At 46.8% G+C, this 19,201-nt stretch overlaps 1 protein-coding gene across 2 annotated transcripts; it reads right to left on the bottom strand.

Moving 5' to 3' along the window:
* Positions 1 to 507: 507 nt before the first annotated feature.
* Positions 508 to 19,194, bottom strand: rnf25 (ring finger protein 25). Of its 2 annotated transcripts, XM_073033428.1 has the most exons (10): positions 19,096 to 19,185; positions 12,922 to 12,996; positions 12,428 to 12,530; positions 11,584 to 11,651; positions 7,883 to 7,952; positions 7,446 to 7,517; positions 5,735 to 5,875; positions 5,141 to 5,227; positions 2,261 to 2,395; positions 508 to 1,502 (listed from the first exon to the last, which is right to left on the bottom strand). In XM_073033428.1, exons 1-10 carry the CDS (start codon positions 19,116 to 19,118, stop codon positions 1,014 to 1,016), a joined length of 1,263 nt encoding a protein of 420 aa, XP_072889529.1. In that variant the 5' UTR covers positions 19,119 to 19,185; the 3' UTR covers positions 508 to 1,013. The 2 variants fall into 2 exon arrangements, with proteins under 2 accessions (XP_072889529.1, XP_072889530.1); XM_073033429.1 differs by lacking the exons at positions 11,584 to 11,651; positions 12,428 to 12,530 and having other exon boundaries at positions 19,096 to 19,194.
* Between the last annotated feature and the right edge of the window lie 7 nt (positions 19,195 to 19,201).

Raw genomic sequence — 19,201 nt, 5'->3', positions numbered from 1 at the left:
TAGGAGAAGTTTGGATAGGTACAGTACATGGATGGCAAGGGTATGGAGGGCAATGATCCATGTGCAGATCGATGGAAGTAAGCAATTTAAATGGTTCACCACGAACTAGATGGCCCAAAGGGCCTATTTCTGTGCTGTACTTTTCTGAGACTCTAACTTTCTACAATCCTGTCTGGCTGCATCATTGTGTGATATGGAAGGCATTGGACTGCAAGACCCAACAGAGGACTGCTGAGAGGATCACTACGGACTCCCTCCCCCCATTTGTGATATTTACCAGAAGTGTTGTACATGAAGGGCCCAAAGCATTGTTCAGGATCTCTACCACATAACCCACAATCTCTTTGACCCACTACCATCAGTAAGGAGGTATAGGAGCATCAAGACTAGGACTGCTAGACTGGACAACAGCTTCTGTGAGTCTCATATATAACTTGCCACCACTGAGGTCCTGACAGAAGGACAGCAATACTGTTAACTAATTACCTGTGCTGCACATGTAACAAGCATTTTGAAATATATTTTATTCACTTATTTGTGGGAACATTTTGTTTAATGTGCTGTGTGTGAATATACTGCGAGTGCACCGTGGTCTGGAGGAATACTGTTTTGTTTGATTGTGCATATGTACAGTCAGATGACAATAAACTTGAACTTTAACTTATTATCCGGGTGGACCACACATGGTGCTCACCCCCAGATCCCAGATTGAATCACAATGGACTCGTCACCAACCTGTCCTGGGACCCAGACCAGATCGGCATAGACCGGACCCATCACTGACCTTCCCCTAAACCCGATCAGATCAGCATGGGCCGATCACAAACCCCACTTCAGGACCCACACCAGGTAAGAATATACTGGACCCATCACTGAACCTCCCCAGGCCCTGACCCAGATCAGCATGGACCAGACCCATCACCTATCCTACCTGGAACCCAACAGATCAACATAGATTGTATTAGACCTAGCACTGATCATCCATAGGACCTGTTAGGATCAGCACAGTCCCTTCAGTGACCCTCCCTGGGAGCCTCCCCAGGCTGCGGGTCAGCAGGATCCCGCGGTGTGGAGGACCCCTTGCCAGGCCAGCCACGCCAGCCACGCCCCCTTCCCCTTCCCCTACCCCATCCCCGCCCCCAGCCAATCTGGCCCCTGCCAACCCTGGGATGGGCATCCCCTTCCATCCTGGGCCAAGGGCCTCGAGCCCGGGGCAGATTCTTCTCAATCTCAGTCTCCTGCTGGGTCTTGGTGAGCCGCCATGTGTGTGAGGCCTCAGCCGATGTCTCCACCTCCTCCTCATTCTCCTGCCTGACACCTTGGGTCTCAGAAGGAGCCCTTGTTCCATGATGGCCCCTCCTGGTGGGGCGTGGGCGGCGGAAGGGGCGGGAGCCGTGGGGGTGTGGAGCCCGAGGATCCATCTGCTGAGGAGGAGGGCCAGCAGGGGAGGGCGTCTCTGTGGTCTCTTTCCGCTCCACCTCACGGGCCACGACATCCAAGGGCTGTGGGAGTGCAAGAAACTGGGGTTAGTGATGTAGCGGAGGTTGAGGAGAGGATATGTGTAGGGGAGAGGGTGTGAAGAGGGACAGAGGAAACGCAAGGGTGAATGAGGGGAGGCATACAGGAGGGAAGGAGGGAGAGAGGTAGCAGGGTGGAGGGAGGCAGGGAGGGCGAGGGAGAGGAAGGTAGGGAAAGGATGGGAGGAAGGAAGGGGAACAAGGGGGGGAAGGGGAGTGAGGTAGAGACAAGACAAAGAGGACGGGGAGGCATAGGGAGGGGAGGAAGGAACAAGGGATAAACAGTTGGAGGAGAAAGGAGGGAGGGAAGGGAGATGGGGAGCGGAAAACATAGGGGAGAGTGTTAGGGCAAGGATAGAACTTCCTGTACCAGTCCTAATGTCACCTCCTGGGATCTTTCTTTACAGCGTCCCCAAGAGTATTCCTGTACCAGATAGCATCCCCCCCAGGATCTACCTGTAATGGACATGATTTCCCCACCACCCCCTCCCCTGGGATCCTCCTATACTAGACACTCAGCCTCAGGATCTTCCTGTATGGACCCTTCCCCACACCCCTGGAATCTTCCTCCACTGGACACCCAGCTCCAGGATTTTCATGTGCTGGACCTTATCCCTCAGGATCTGCCTGTTTCAGATTGTTGCCCTGGGGTCTTCCTGTACTGATCCCTATCCCCTGCCACGAGGGGTCTTCCTGTAGTGGGCCCACAACACAAGGATCTTCTCGTATCTGTTCCCACTCACTCTGGTCAGGCTAACGAGGAAGCGATCACGGTCAGCCTGGGGGTCTATGATGCCCCCACGCTCCTTCTGTCGGTGGTAAATCCTCTGAAGCTCCTGCCACCTCTTCACCCACGTCTCATCTGGCTGGTAGGGTTCCTGCAGGCAGAAGGGAAGATGGTGGGTGTCCAGACAGAGGCCAGTTGCTACATATCTAAACATGACCAAGATGTTGCAGGCAGAGGGGAGACAGACAGCTGGGAGAGCAAGGAGTCCATAAGACATCCGAGCAGAATTAGGTTATTTGGCTAGAGTCCGTTCTGTTTATTATTTTTATCCCTCTCAACCCAATTCTCCTTTCCCTTGTAACAGTTAAAGTTAAAAGTTAAAGTCTGTCCCAAGCCTTATAGGCTCATCCGTGGCGTGAAGTGACTGAGAGGACGAGACTGCCCCCCCCCCCCCGCCCCCCGGATAGGACACCAGTCTAACGTGAGGTTAACCCCCAGCAACAACACACACAAAATGCTGGTGGAACACAGCAGGCCAGGCAGCATCTATAGGGAGAAGTGCTGTCGACGTTTCGGGCCGAGACCCTTCGTTAGGACTAACCGAAAGGAAAGATAGTAAGAGATAGTAAGATTAAATTTGTGTGTGTTGTTGTTTGAATTTCCAGCATCTGCAGATTTCCTTGTGTTTGCTCTTAACCCCCAGCATTTTGCCAGTACCCATTTTCAGCTGGGTGGACTGGAGCAATGTGTGGTTAAGTGCCTTGCTCAAGGACACAACACGCCTTGGCTGGGGCTCGAACTCACGACCTTCCGATTGCTAGTCCAATGCCTTAACCACTTGGCCACACACCAAACTCCTGTAACAGCTATGCCCTGATTAATCAAGAACCTATCAACCTCTGCTTTAAATATACCCAATGATTGGGCCTCCACAGTCGTCTGTGGCATTAAATTCCACAGATTCACTGCCCTCTGAATAAAGACATTCTTCATCTGTTCTAAATGGACCTCTCCATTCTGAAATTGTGTCTTCTCTTCCTGGACTCCCATAATATAAAATAACATCCTTTCCACATCCCCTATATCTAGCTCTTTCAATATTCGATAGGTTTGAATGAGATTACCCCTCATTCTTCAGAATTCCAACATGTACATATGCATATACTCATTTTTGGAATCATTCCTGTGAACCTCCTCTGGACTGTCTCCAATGCCAGCACAGATTTATTTAGACAATGGGCCCAAACTGCTCACAATACTCCTAAGCAGTCTGATCAATGCCTTCGAAAAACCTCAGCATTAAATGCTTGCTTTTATATTTGTCCTCTTGAAATGAATGGTAACACTGGATTTGCCTTCTTCACCCCTGCAATATAACCTTTAGGAAATCCTGCACAAGGACTGCCAAGTTCCTTTGGAACTCAGATTTTTGAATTTTCTCCCCACTTAGAAAATAGTCTACACCTTTGTACATTCTACCAAAATGCATGACCATACACTTCCCTACATTATATTCCATCTACCGCTACTTTGCCCATCCTCCTAATCCGTCCTTCTGCAGTCTCTCAACTTCCTCAAATCTACCTGCCCATCCACCTATTGTTTGCAAACTTAGCCACAAAGCTATCATTTCCATCATCCAAATCGATGACATACAACATGAAAAGAAGCTGTTTCAACATCGACTTCTGTGGAACACCAGTAGTCACTGGCAGCCAACCAGAAAAGGCTCCCTTTATCTTTAATCTTCACCTTCTGTCAGTCAGCCAGTCTTCCAACAATGCTAGTTTCTTTCTTGTAATAGGATGGGCTCTTATGTTGCTAAGCAGCATCACGTGCAGTGCCTTATTACAGGCTTTCTGAAAATCCAAGCAAACAACATCCACTAGCTCTCCTTTGTTCATCCTACTTGTTACTTCCACAAAGATTTCCAACAGATTTGTCAGGCAAGATTTCTCCTCGAGGAAAACACGCTTACTTTGGCCTGTTTTATTACGTGCACTGCCGAAGGGTCTCGGCCCGAAACGTTGACTGTATTTTTTCCACAGATGCTGCCTGGCACTGAGTTTCTCCAGCATTTTGTATGTGTTGCTTGGGGTTCCCTCCTTTCTTTTGAGAGTGGAGTGACATTAGCAATTTTCCTGTCCTCTGGAACCATTCCAGAATCTTGAAAGGTAATTACTAATCCCTCCACAATCTCTCCAGATGCCTCTTTCAGAACCCTGGAGTGTAGTCCATCTGGTCCAAGTGATTATCTACCTTCAGCCTTTTCAGCTTCCAAAGCACCTTCTCCTTAGTAACGTCAGCTACACACTCAAACTTCCGACATATTGCTCATGACTTCCACAGTGAAGACTGATTAAAACTATTTAAGTTTGTCCATCATTACTTTGTTCCCCATTACTATCATTTCCAGTGGTCAATGATACATGTGACTTTAGCTTCTCCCTCTCAAACTCCAGGGTGAATTATGATCACTACTTCCTAAGAGCTTCTTCATCTTAAAGGTCTCTAATCAAATCTGGTTTACAACTCAACACCCAATCCTTCTGGGTAGGCTCAACCACAAACTGCTCTGAAAAGCCATCTCAAAGCCATTCTATAATTTCCCTCTCTTGAGATCCAGCACCAACCTTCTTTCACACCAATAGAATTTCCTGTTTGTTCCTCTAATTATCTGATCAGCTATCACTATTGCACTCCTCTTCCCCTTCTGCAGCTTTTCCCTTTGGAACTGAGTCTGAGGAAGGGTAGACTGTGCCCAGACAATCTGGTGCGGAGGGGAGGTGAACACAATTGCTAAGGGTTAACTACACCCATCCACTACTCCTGGTGACTTCACAACCCCTGACCACACCCACCACTCCCAGTGATTCCCCCCACGCCCCCTTCTCACCAGTGGGTGGCTGGGATCGGCAGCTGATGACAGCAGGCCCAGGTCGTAGGTCAGAGGTTCCCGGCATACAGGGCAGAGAACACCCACCTGGTAGAGGCAACAGGGAGATGCAGTAGTTACTAAGGGGAAGAAAGTGACAGGAGGGTTTCCTACTCCCCCATCACCCTTTCTCCCTCAACCTTTTCCTCCTCCCAGCTCCCCTATTTCACTAAACCACTCGTCTTTCCCACCTTGCTCCACTCCACCAACTCCATATCCATCTCCCTCACCAACCCTTTATGCCTTCCAGGTAGTTCCCCATTCCCCTTATCCAACTTCTCCCTCAATCCCTTCTTCCACTCAGCAGCCTCCCATTCCTATCTCCTCTCCCACTCCCCTTCTTTTCCTATTCCTCCTCCCTGCTGCCTATCCCTTCTCCTCCATGCTCCCACATCTTCTCTCCCTCCTCACTGCCCCCTCCCCATCACTCTCCCCAATCCCAACACAATTCCCATCCCCCCATCCCCCAACCTATTTCTTACTCCCCAATGCCACATCACTTCCTTACCCATTTATCCCTCTCCCCACAGTCCCTCCCCTCCATGAGTTCCTTACCGTTTGTGTGTTGGGGGGTTTAGAGGAGGGCAGGGGAGACTCCTGCAGCCTGAGCTCCGCCTGTACGTGCTGAATATAAGAGGCCAGGCAGTACGAATGGAAGTGGTGGTAACAGCTGGTCCTGGTGAAGTCGTCGCTCTCCTGGGGAGACAGGCGGACCAAATGCCCAGGTGGGTGAGGCAGGCAGAGCATATGTCCATGGGGGTGGGGGGGTACGTGGAGGTGAGGCATACAGATAAGTTGGACATCTGAAGGTCTACGGACTATCCACTCCCCCATCCATTGCCCTGCTCACGCCATCAATCACCAACTCTGCATCTCGAACTCCATTCCCCTCGCCATCAGGAACTGCTTTTGGTTACTCTCCCCCATCCCTACCCTATTCTCTCCTTGTCCACCTCCTTCCACCCCTGTGCACTCATCATCCACCTCTTTTTAATTCCTCCTATGCTATCAAACCCTACACGTCCTTCAACCCCACCATACTCCCTCCTCTCCTTAACCCCTCTCTTCCGACCACATTCCCTCCACTCTCATCTCTCTCCAGCCTTGCCATCTCATCTGGGATTTAATGCAGATAATTGTTCTTTAGGAGGATAGACCAGAGTAGGTCTACATGGTGAATGTTGGGGAACTGAGGATTGTGTTAGAAAAGAGGGATCTGGGAATACAGATCCAGTAATCTTTGAAGGTGGCGTCACAGGTGAATAGGGTCATAATGTGATCTTTTGGCACAATGCACTTCACGGCACTGAAGTTGTACAAGAGGGCAAATTTAGAGTACTGAGTGTAATTCCGGTCACATATTCACAGGAAAGATATCAGTAGATTTGAAAGAGTGCAGAGAAAGTTTATAACCACGTTGCCAGGACTTCACCATCCTGAGTTAGAGGGAAAGGTTAAATAAGTCTGGAGCATAGGAGAAATAGAGGAGATTTTAGAGGCATACACAATTTAGGGATATAGATAGGTGAATACATGCAGGCTTTTTCCTCTCAGGTAGGATGAAACCAGAACTAGAGGTCATAGGTTTACGGTGAAAGGCGAAATACTGAAGGGTGGTGTGACTGTGAGATGACAATCAAGTGGAAATGATACATGGAGGTTCAATTGAATCATTTAAGAGAGGTTTGGACATGTATGTAGATAGGAGTGATATGGAGGACTATGGCCTGTGTGCAGGTAAATGCATCTAGGTAGAAAATTAGTTCTGTGCTGTCATTCTCTCTGACTCCATGACTCTATCCACACACACTAATTCCTGTTCTCTATCCCACCCATCCCTCCCTTCTCCCTACCCCTCACAATCTCCTTGCTCGACCTTAAGCCCTTCCCCATCAAACATCCAATCCCTCAACTCTTTCATCTCCACTCACTCCACCCCCCAGCCTTGTCCCTTTCCCTCTCCCACTGACCCATTTCCCATGAGACACACAGTAGCACTCTCTTCCCCACTTCCTCTTCTCGCACTAACCTGCCTCTTCACTGATCCTCATCTCCTTCCTTTTCCCTACACATCATCACCCACTGCTACTCCTTAACCCTATCAGACACCAATCACAGTCCACACATCCACCGTCTCCCCTCCTCTGCCACATTCACCTCTTCCACACTTGAATCTTTTCCCAACATTCAGTTGCCCACTGCTACTCCCTCGACCCACCCCCCACCAGGCCGCAGAGCACCACCCTTCCCTGTTTGTCCCCCTCACCTGAAAACAGTTCAGGCAGATGACACAATGACCAAAGGGCACATTGTTGTTAGTGAGGATCTCCTTCCCCTTCTGAAAAGCACAAGAACAGGTCATTCAACACGGCAATGTCACCACATTGAGTCCCTGGAGAAAATCTAGCTTCCTCACACCATCCTTCAGGAACCCCTCTCCCCCTAGTGTCATGATACTGACTATATCCCAACTGAAGATAATCCAGTTCCCTCACGTCTTCCCTCTACCCATGTTCAGTGTCACTGACTGTCTTCACGGATTTTAATCGTTCTGTCAATAACACTTTTTCTCTAGCACCCTATCACTGATCATATCCCCCCCCGAATTTAATCCTGCACACCATTATCTCCAGCTCCCACCCCACATCCCCTTCAAACGCAGACCCCGCATTGGCAAGTCCTGCCACTCAATCCCTTGCTCACCTCGATCAACTGGTAGAGCACCTGCCCTCCTCTTCCCGCCTCTGCCTCCTCCTCCAATTCTCGTCGGATGCTGCATCATCAGAAAAGGCACAATCCTGTCAGATCATCCCTGGTGAAACCTCTGTCGCCCTCCCATTCTCTGTGAATCTTTACACCAACCTACTTTATTAAACTGATTTATGATTGTCATGTGTACTGAGGGATAGCAAAACATTTGTTCTGCATCCTATCCAGTCAGATTACTTTATCAAAGTAAATTTATTAACAAAGTACAGATATGTTAGCATATACTTCCTTGAGATTTATTTTCCTGCGGGCATTTACAGGAGAAAAAGAAAACCAATAGTATTTTACCAAGAACAACATCCCTGGTAGAGTGCTCAGAGGATGTGCAGACCAGCTAGTAGATGTTCTCACTGACATCTTCAACATCTCCCTGAGCAGCGCCACCATTCCAACATGCTTCAAGGCCGCCACCATTCCAACGTGCCGAAGAAGTCTTCAGTGTCCTGCCTAAATGACTACCATCCCGTTGCACTTACATCCATCATCATGAAGTGTTTTGAGAGGCTTGTCATGAGGCATATCAAGACCCTGCTGCTCCCCTCACTGGACCCCCTGCAGTTTGCATACCGTCCCAACCGCTCAGCAGATGGCAACATTGCCACCACCCTCCACCTGGCCCTAACCCACCTGGACAAAAAAGACACATACGTTCGGATGCTGTTCATAGACTTTAGTTCAGCATTCAACACAATCATCCCTCAGAAACTGATTGGAAAGCTGAGCCTACTGGGCCTGAACACCTCCCTCTGCAACTGGATACTGGACTTCCTGACTGGGAGACCTCAGTCAGTCCGGATTGGGAGCAGCATCTCCAACATCATCATACTGAGCACGGGGGATCCCCAGGGTTGCGTGCTCAGTCCACTGCTGTTCACTCTGCTGACCCACGACTGTGCTGCAACACACAGCTCGAACCATATCATCAAGTTCGCCGATGACACGACCGTGGTGGGTCTCATCAGCAAGAACGACGAGTCAGCTTACAGAGAGGAGGTGCAGCAGCTAACGGACTGGTGCAGAGCCAGCAAGCTGTCTCTTAATGTGAACAAAACAAAAAAGATGGTTGTTGACTTCAGGAGGGCACGGAGTGACCACTGCCTGCTGAACATCGACGGCTCCTCAGTAGAGATCGTAAAGAGCACCAAATTTCTTGGTGTTCACCTGACGGAGAATCTCACCTGGTCCCTCAACACCAGCTCCATAGCAAAGAAAGCCCAGCAGCGTCTCTACTTTTTGCAAAAGTCCATCTCCCACCCCACATCCTCATCACATTCTACAGGGGTTGTATTAAGAGCATCCTGAGCAGCTGCATCACTGCCTGGTTCGGAAATTGCACCATCTCAGATTGCAAGACCCTGCAGCGGATAGTGAGGTCAGCTGAGAAGATCATCGGGGTCTCTCTTCCCGCCATCACGGACATTTACACTACACGCTGCATCCGCAAAGGAAACAGCATTATGAAGGACCCCATACACCCCTCATACAATCTCTTCTCCCTCCTGCCGTCTGGGAAAAGGCTCCGAAGCATTCGGGCTCTCACGACCAGACTTTATAACGGTTTCTTCCCCCAAGCTATCAGACTCCTCAATACCCGAAGCCTGGACTGACACCTTGCCCTACTGTCCTGTTTATTATTTATTGTAATGCCTGCACTGTTTTTGTGCACTTTATGTAGTCCAGTGTAGGTCTGTAGTCTAGTGTGGCTTTCTTTGTGTTGTTTTTTTTATTACGTAGTTCAGTCTAGTTTTTTGTACTGTGTCATGTAAACCATGGTCCTGAAAAATGTTGTCTCATATTTACTATGTACTGTACCAGCAGTTATGGTCGAAATGACAATAAAAGTTGACTTGACTTGACTTGAACTACATAAAAAGATAAAGATCAACTTACAACCCAAAGTGCAAAAGAATGCAGACTGTACAGATAAAAATACTTCTGAGAGCATGCATTGTAAAGAGTCCTTTAAAGTAAGTCTATAGGTTGTAGAATCAGTTCATAGAGTTGAATGAAGTTATACATGCCAGTTCAGGAGCCTGATGTTTGTAGAATAAATGTTGCTGAACCTGGTCATGTGGGGCCCAAGGCTTCTATACCTCCTGCCAAATGGTTAAAGTAAGAAGAGGGCATGGCCTGGTTGGTGGGCGACTTTGATGATGGATGCTACTTTGCTGTGGCAGCATTATAAAACAGCATCAGTACATCCAGAGAGTACAAGTCAAAAACAGTAACAGAATACAGGAGGAAGTGTTATTAGAGAAAGAGATCAGATGACAGAGATGAGAGAGAGATAGGTGCAGAGAGAGAGAGAAAGAGAGGGAGTGTCAAAGTGCTGTGACGAAGTCTGATTCAGTGGAAATCATTTTTGTTATGGGAATAAACAACACCATTTTGGGTTGGCTGCTGGTGACAGGTGGTGTTCTGCAGGACTCAGTGTTGGGAATGTTTCTTTACATATAATATCAATGATTTGGATGACTAAATTAATGGCATTGTGGCCAAGTTTATAGATGATATTAAGATAGATGTAGGGGCAGGGAGTACTGAGGAAGCAGGAAGTCTGCAGAAGGGTTCAGGTAGATTAGTAGAATGAGCAAAAAGATGGCAATGAACTACAGTGTAGGGAGAAGTACTGTACGTGGTCATGCACTTCGGTAGAATTTTCCATATGGGGAGCAAATTTAGAAATTGCAGCTGCAAAGGAACTTCAAAATCCTAGTGCAAGGTTCCCCAAAGGTTAACTGCAGTCAGTGGTAAGACAGCAATTCATTTTGCGAGAACTAGGATATAAAAGTAAGGATGTAATGCTGAGGCTTGGAGTATTGTGAGCAGTTCTGGGCCTCTTATATAATAAAGGACGTGTGAGGGTCCAGAGGAGGTTCACAAGAATGATCCTGGGAATGAAAGGGTTAACATAGGAGGGTTTGATGGCCCTGGGCCTGTACTCACTGGAGGTTGGACGAATGAGAGGGGTCTCATTGAAATCTATCGAATATTGGAAATCCTAGATGTTTAGAGATTATTTCCTATAGTGGGGGACTCTACGCAATATCTCAGAACAGATGGATATCCTTTCAGAAAAGATGAGGAGGATTTTTTTTTAAGACAGATGGTGGTGAATTTGTGGAACATTGCCACAGACAGCTGTAGAGGCTGTTATTAGGTATATTTAAAATGAAGGTTGTTAAGTTCTTGACTAGTAGAGGCATCAAAAGTTAAAGGGAGAAAGAAGGAGAATGGAGTTGAGAGGAATAATAAAGCGGCCATGATGGAATGGCAGAACGTACTCAATGGGCTGAATAGGCCAAGTCTATTCCTATGTCTTATGGCCTTAGGACTTACACAATGAATGGTAGTGCACTGGGAAAAGCAGCAGAACAAAGGGATCCGGAAATACAGATTCATAATTCTTTGAAAGTGTTATCATAAAGAGACCTTTTGACACCTTTGCCTTCATAAATCAGCACTGAATACAGGAGTATGGATGTCATGTTGAAGTTTTATTGGTCAGGCCGAATTTATTATGTATGATTGTGGTCAACTACCTACAGAAAAAAATAGTTGAAAGGTCCCCACCATTCTCCACTGCCATAACAAAAGGCACGACACTCAGTAAAACTTCCAAAGACATTTCCCACCTTAGGATCCGGTCATCTGACAAGCCTCGAGGATTCCAGATTGAGATCGATGGCGCTATGTCAGGATACTGGGAAGAGTGGGAGGGAGGAAGCGAGGAGACAGGGTGGGAAGAAGAGGGGAGAATGGGTGAGTGGGAAAAAGAACCCCAGGCAGAAAGAGGAAATCAACAGATTAATCTCTTGATTTGAACATCAAGCTGCAGTGTTAATTAATGTCAATGACAGCGCGCTGGGGGCGAGAAGTTACTGAAGGAGAGCGTAAGGGAGGTAGGTGAACCTTGGTGGGGTTATAATGAAATCAACCACACAGGTCCAGATACAGCCTGGCTCAAATCCTAAGTCACTTAAGACTCAAAAATACTTAATTCTGAGAGCACACTGTGAGGTGGCAGCAAGTAGGGAGGAACTGCCACGGGAATTTATATGGAAGGCAGGGTTTAACATTGTGGGTTGAAGAGCCTGTACTGTGCTGTATGTTGAGAGTGTGGTGCAAAGTGAGGGTGCAGGAGGGGAGGCAAGCAGAGGAGGATGGGCTGGCAGCAAGAAGGAATTGAAAAGGATGGGGAATACGGAAGGCAGTATGCTGTGTGAAGGGATGCTTAAGTGGGTTGAGGGAGAAGGGGGGCTCTGGGAGGGATTGGGAAAGTGGTGGGGAGGGTGTGTGTTGGAGCATTAATATTCGTAGGCAGCAGGGGAAAGTGGCAGGGAGAGAGAGTGGGACAGCAAGGCATAAGACAGAGCACGTGGTATCGGACCACGCCTGGGGCACCAAGGGCCATCAGAAGAGTGTATGGTCTCCCCCTTGTCACACCCACCCTCTCTCACACCCAACCTCCACACTCACCTGGGCAGTTAAGGAGAGGCCGAGGGTGAGGCAGACGTACTGGGACTCGGTGACGTCGGCTGTGGCCGGGTGCAGGGTGATACTGAGTTCCCAAGGGTGCTGCCTAGAGGTGGGGAGGGACAGGATCAGCAGGCAGGCAGGCTGAGGGGGGAAGAGGGGGAGGAAGGGGGGAGAGGGGAGGGGGAAGGGGAGGGGAGGGGAAAGAGGGGGAGGAGGAGAGAGGGAGAGGGGGAGGGGAGAAGGGGGTGGGAGGGGGAAGGGGAGAGAGGGGGAGGAGAGGGGAGAGAGGGATGGTGGAGGGGAGAGGGGAGGAGGGATAGTGGAGGGGGAGGGGTGATGGTGGAAGGGGAGGAGGGATGGTGGAGGGGGAGGAGGTGGCGAGGGGAGGGGAAGAGGGGGAAGGAAAGAGTGGGATGGTAGAAGGGGAGGGGTGTGGGTGGACAGGAGTTGTGAAGGGCTGGAGGAAGGAGAAGAACAGATCCACAGCTACCTACCTGTTTGAATCGTGTGAAATCTTCAGCTCATCCAGGTAGATGGAGCGAAGGATCTCCAGCTCTGAGCCCAGGTCCCTGCAAGAAAGGGACGGAAGGCTGTGTCAGAGTGGCAGAACAGTGCAACTGGCCCTTCAGCCCAACTTGTCTATGCTGAACAAGCATATCCCACTCAAGCCATACAGCTGCAACATAACTTTCCAAAGCCAGCAACTCAAATGAGATGACGCTGTACAGCAACATCCATTGGATTCTTCTTCTTCCTTGAGTTTTTACGGCAGTTGGCATCCACACTGTTGCATTACTGCCATCTTCAGGATTTACTGTCCCTCATTGTCCATTCACTTGACTGCCTAAAGTCATCTTTCCGTTGCCCTTAAAAAACTAAACAACCATTTCCTCCCCTGATCACTCTCCCCACATTCCAATAAACCTTTAACACTGTTCTCTACCAGTCCTATTTTGCGTAATTGTTGTAGCATTTGTTGTCTTTCCTGTGCAAATTTCCTGCATGAAATAAGGATATGCCCTACTGTTCCAATCTCCGGACATAGATCGCAAAAACCTGTCGGATGCTTATTTATGATGGCCAGAATACCATTAAGGTTGCTGTGTCCAATTCTCAGTCTACTTATAATTACTTGCTCCTTCCACTTTACTCCCCTAATCCTTCCCATATCTACTCTGTTCTGAGTTGAATGTAAATGTCTTCCTTTTATTGCTCTATCCCAATGCTGCTGCCACTGTTGATTTATCCTTCTCCACACTATGCTCTTCCCCTCTGATTTTGATAGTTTAATATTGACCTATACAGATCCTTTTTTGACTGCTGCTGTTGCAAGCTTATCTGCTGTCTCATTTCCCATAATACCCGAATGTGCTGGAACCCACATGAATGCGATATTTTTGCCTTGTCTAGCCAGTCTTGAATTTGCAAACAGGATTTCATAAAGCAGATCCTGGTGTCCTCTAGCTGTACCCGCCTTAATACTTGCAAGGGCAGATACAGAATCGCTACACATCACAAAATTACTACAGTCAACCTGCTCACTCCATTCTAGTGCTAACAATATGGCAAACATTTCAACTGCATAAACACTCAAGCAATCCAGTGTTCTCTTGCTAATTTCCACTTGATAACTTGGCACAATTGCAGAACCTGTTGCACCTGTTTCTGGATCCTTTGATCCATCCGTAAAAATCTGTTTGCCTTTATATTTACATTCTCTGTACTTATGATAATCACTGAGTATATCAGCCAATTTATTACTGCATTTAATCTTAAGCAATTCCAATTCTACAGAGGGATTTTCTAATATCCAGAAAGGTCTGACAGGCCACACCACACTTGGACAAAACTCTTTATCATATACACCCATATCTTCTGCTGTTTGCTCTCATGTCCAGCCAAAACTTTCTTTTTGTGTCCTTTCCTTCTCCCAGCATGTCTCCAAGCAAATGAAATGCCATTGGGGCTGTGACATAAACAGCTGGAGGCCAATTACTGGATTAATTTAAGGGGGCATGATGATAGCATTTCATTTGCTTCAACTTGGAGTGCAGACACTGGGAAAGTTCCCAAGCACACCCTTAGGGCCCGAGCTTGCACGATATCCAGTTCTGCTAACACAGATTTTGCTGCTGACCCTTATACAATACTTCCATAATCTAATCTTGATCTTATTAATGCTACATAAACATACTTCAGTGATGCAAAATCAGCACCCCATTCCAAACCAGCAAGACACCTCATGACATTTATCACATTTTTACATTTAGCAACTACATATCTAACATGTTCTCTCTATGTTAATCTCAAGTCAAAGTGCACTCCCAAAAACCGAAAACTTTCAACTCTCTCCAGGTTACTTCCATACTTGATTAATTCCATCTTGCATTTTCATAACTATAAGTTCAATATTTCTCCCTCTTTTCCACAAAGCCCCGTCATCTGCAAACAATGACCTCCCCACTTCCGTTGGTATATTTACGAATATATCATTTATAAAAATGGAGAATAAAGTTGGACTCACTATACTCCCCTGAGGCGTCTCGTTTTCTACAACATACTGGCTTGATAGCTCTGATCTTATCTTCACCTGAATAGTTCTCCTGTTTAAAAAGTCCTTAACCCAATTGAACACTGACCCCCCCGATTCCCATTAAATGCAGCTTGATTAGGAGCCCCCTCCTAATATCATAAACTTTCTCAACATCAAAAAAAAAACTGCAACCACTGTCTTTTTATTTACTTGTGCTTTTCTTATTTCGTCCTCTAGACACACCACTGGATCCATAGTATTCCTTCCTTACCTGACCCGCTTTGATACATAGCCACCGTACCTCTACTTTCCAGAAAGTACACTAACCTCTCATTTATCATACGTTCCATAAGTTTACATAGATGAGACGTCAAGGCAATTGGCCTGTAATTTCCTGGCCTGCAGGCGTCTTTTCCAGCTTTCCTTATTGGAATAATTATTGACTCTTTCCAGCTCCCTGGTATTCTCCCTTCATCCCAGACTTTGTTATACAGAAGCAGTAGTTTCTCCAGACCTCCTTCACTCAGGTGTTTTATCATACTATAGCATATCTCATCTTTACCTGGTGCAGTCTTTCCTGTTCTATCTTGCACACCGTCAAGGTTAGTTTTCCTACATAAAACCTCCATATTTTCAGCTTTTGTTCTCTCTCTACCTCTTCTTCCCTTCTTAAATTATCAGAACTATGTACCATAACAAAAGTACTTGCCAACAACTCTGCCTTTTCCTTATTTGTTACTGCAGTCACATTTCCATCCACCAGAACTGGGTACCTCCACTCACTCCTGGCCCCTTCCATCCTTTTAATCATCTCCCACACCTCTCCTACTTGGGTTGTGCTTCCGATTGAATCACAATGCTTTTTCCAGTGTGTCCTTTTAGCATGTCTTATTGTCCTCCTTATTGAGCTTGTTTGTACTGAATCATATGTTGGAAGTTATGAGTTCTTTTAACCAATTTAAAAGCCTTATTTCTATTTCTCACTGCTTCCTTACAATTATCATCCTACCATGGCATTATTCTCTTCTTTGTTCCTCCTTTACTTTTAGGAATGGATTCTAATGCAGCTGATATTATACCTTGTTTTAATATGCTGTCAAGGGTTTCTATGTCTATCTCATCACTGACCTGACTTAGATATCTATCACTTTTTTCCAGAAACTTCTCCCAACTGGCTTTCTCAAGGATCCATTTCCCACCTATATTCTCTGTGACCAATGAGGCAGAAATATTTATCTTGCACCAGATTGGGTAATGATCACTCCCTACAGTTCCTTAATGATGCAATAGAGTTTGATAGTTAAGTAAGATCAAGCACAGATTCTTTACCTGTATTAACATCAATACCAGTACTACTGCCATCATTTAGGCATACTAAATACTTCTCATCTAGCAACTCCTCTATTACTTGACCATTGATGTCTGTTCTGTCGCTCTCCCATAATATATTATGGCCATTAAAATCACCACAACAAACAACGTTACTACTATTCTGTCCTTTTATCTCCTCAAGCTTGTTCAACTCTAGCTTTTTGCATGGATTATAATAATTCACAATCACCAACTCTTTCCTTTCAGCCCATATTTTACTACCACATACTCTTGTTCACTTCCTATATCTAGTATTCTATAAGGGATACCTTGCTTTACATAAGTTGCACATCCTCTTCCTCCCCCCTTTCTCCTGTCTTGCCTTACTGCTTCAGAACCATATAAAACAAAATCTAAATTAGGTTTTAACCAGGTCTCCTGGATACACACAACATCTGGCTTTTCTCTCCTACTAGCTATAAACTATTGAAATTTTGTCCATTACTAATCAGGCTTCTTGCATTCCATTGAAGAAGTAGTATTAGTAATATCAACCCACACATACTGTTTCTTGACGTGACTGTAACCTGAGTTCATCATTTACCTCTTCCCATTTTAATCCTATCGTACCCAAATGGTGCTCTGCAGCTTTCACAATAATCTGAATCCTTTCAGTTTTAGATTTGATGTCACAAGTTGCATTTACCATTCCTGCTATAAAGGTCACCAATTTCTTCTTCTCTATCCATGCATTCTTCTTATCTTGCCTTTCTTTAGCTGCCACTTGCTCTTTGCTACATCCTCCCTCATTCATTTTCTTCTGTCCTGCCAACTTGACTGCCTCAGCATATGAGACTTTTTTCTTCACCCTTATCTTCTGCACCTCCACCTCTTTTTTCACCACTTAACATCCCCAGTACGCTACACTATGGTTACCTCCACAATCACAGCACTTTGGTCCCAATCCCTCTCCACATTTTCCGTATTCATGTTCCCCACCACACCTTGCACATCTTCTTTCATTGCACACTTCGGCCACATGCCCAAACTCCTGGCCATTGAAACACCTCATAGGTTTTGGTATATATTCGCTTACATTGTATCTTAGAAATCCAAAATATAACTCCTTTGGAGGCACCTTATCCTCAAATTCTACCAGAACAGTTCCAATCTCCCTTTTCTCTGCTCCCCTTGTCATTCTTTTCACACTCTTCACTGAACTATTCCTCACCCTTAAGTTCTCCACTAGCTCCTTCATATTAACACTGAGGGGAACCCCAGAGATCACCCCCTTGCAACCATTGACCCTTTGTGCTCCAACTCTTATAACCCTGGACACTTTGACTTTCCCAACATTAGTCACCTTCATTGCCTTCTCCATCTGCTCTTTAGTTTTATGTCCTATCAGCAGGTTTCTATCTCCTAAAATTCTCGCATAGCTCACTTCCCCTACTTGCCCTCTGATGACTTTTATTAAGCGGATTGATTTTTTTTACTCCCTCTTCCCCCTCAAATCTTATCACTATATTTAGCAATTTTACCCTCGGGCCCTTCTCCTCATCTTCTCTTCCCTCATTTTCCGATCCACTAGACCCACCTCCTTTCTTTCTCTTCCAACCCATCACCTTCCTATTCTTAGTCCCTCTCCCCACCTCTTCCCACTCAAACTCTGTGCTGTTGCTGTCACCATCAGTCTCCCTCCCTGCCATCCTATCAGAGTTTGCAAGGAACTGTGTACGAATGTCGTTCTGGACCTATACAGGCCATCGGTCAATATTCCCACAGAATGTTTCAGCAGTTCCTCAGCACCAAGTCCAGCCCAGAGAACAAACTTCCTAGCTGTCCATTGGATTTGTGGGTCAGACTTACTTTACTGGGTTTGTAGTACAGCATAAGAATTTAAGGGTCAGGTCAGGTGTCGGCCAGAGATGAGGGGAGTGAGATGGTAGAAGCAGTAAATCCTTGGGGTTAAGAGCTGCAGGTCGGAGACCAGTGATCCCCAAAGATGGTGGTCTGAAGTCAGTGAGTCCTGTGATTCGAGGACGAGGTTTTTTGACAAGTTCCAAAGTCAGAGGCCCATGGTTGGCAAAGTGGAGGCCGAAGTCCTGGGATTTCTGAGTAGAGGTCAAGCCTGAAGTTCAATGCCTCATGGTCTAGAGGTCAGAGGTCTGAGTGTGGCATGTTTTGGTGTGTGTGCGTGCATGTAGGAGAGGTGGGAAAATGGGTTTGTTTTGCTGTTTTTGCTTGTTGAATGTCAACTGCATGTTTTTCTGTGAACGTTGTGAGCATGCTCTGTTAGCTCCAGAATGCATGGCAACACTTGTGGACTGCCCCCAGGCCATCGTCAGCTTGTATTGGATGTGAATAAATAACAAATCTAACCTGAACTAGCTGTGACTCTACTCACAGGAAGCCTCGTACTCTAGTCTACAACAACACCCAGGGCCCCTCTAACATTGGAGAGGCAGTTGTGGAGGCAGAGGTTGATAGATTCATGATTAGTCAGGGCATGACAGAACATGGGGAGAACGCAAGAGATTGGGGCTGAGAGGGAGAATGGCAGACTCGAAGGGCCAAATGGCCTAATTCTTCTACATATTATGGTCATGTGGTTTCTGGTAAAAGCTCTAACCTCATACAACATCAACGGGGGAGGGGAGGATGGAGACAGGAAGGGGAAGAGAGGGAGAAAAGCGGGGAGGGTAAGGGTAAGGAGAAAGGGGATCCCGGTTCTCTGGAGGTACCCTTTAACCCTGCTTCCGCTCAAACCGGCTCTCTGTCCCTCACAAGCCCTCCTCCACTCTTCTCTCTTCCCAGCTCTTACCCCTCCTCTCCGTCCTCCGCCATTTTGTAGGCTCCCGTCCGCCGTCACACTGTACTGTCTGGTGATTGGCTGAAGCACCTGTCGATCAGATGGGGTGCCTCGGCCT

Source organism: Hemitrygon akajei, chromosome 31 (genome assembly GCF_048418815.1).
Source record: "Hemitrygon akajei chromosome 31, sHemAka1.3, whole genome shotgun sequence".
NCBI lineage: Eukaryota > Metazoa > Chordata > Chondrichthyes > Myliobatiformes > Dasyatidae > Hemitrygon > Hemitrygon akajei.
The sequence above is the reverse complement of the archived record's forward strand: the minus strand, read 5'-3'. Positions and strand labels throughout refer to the sequence as shown.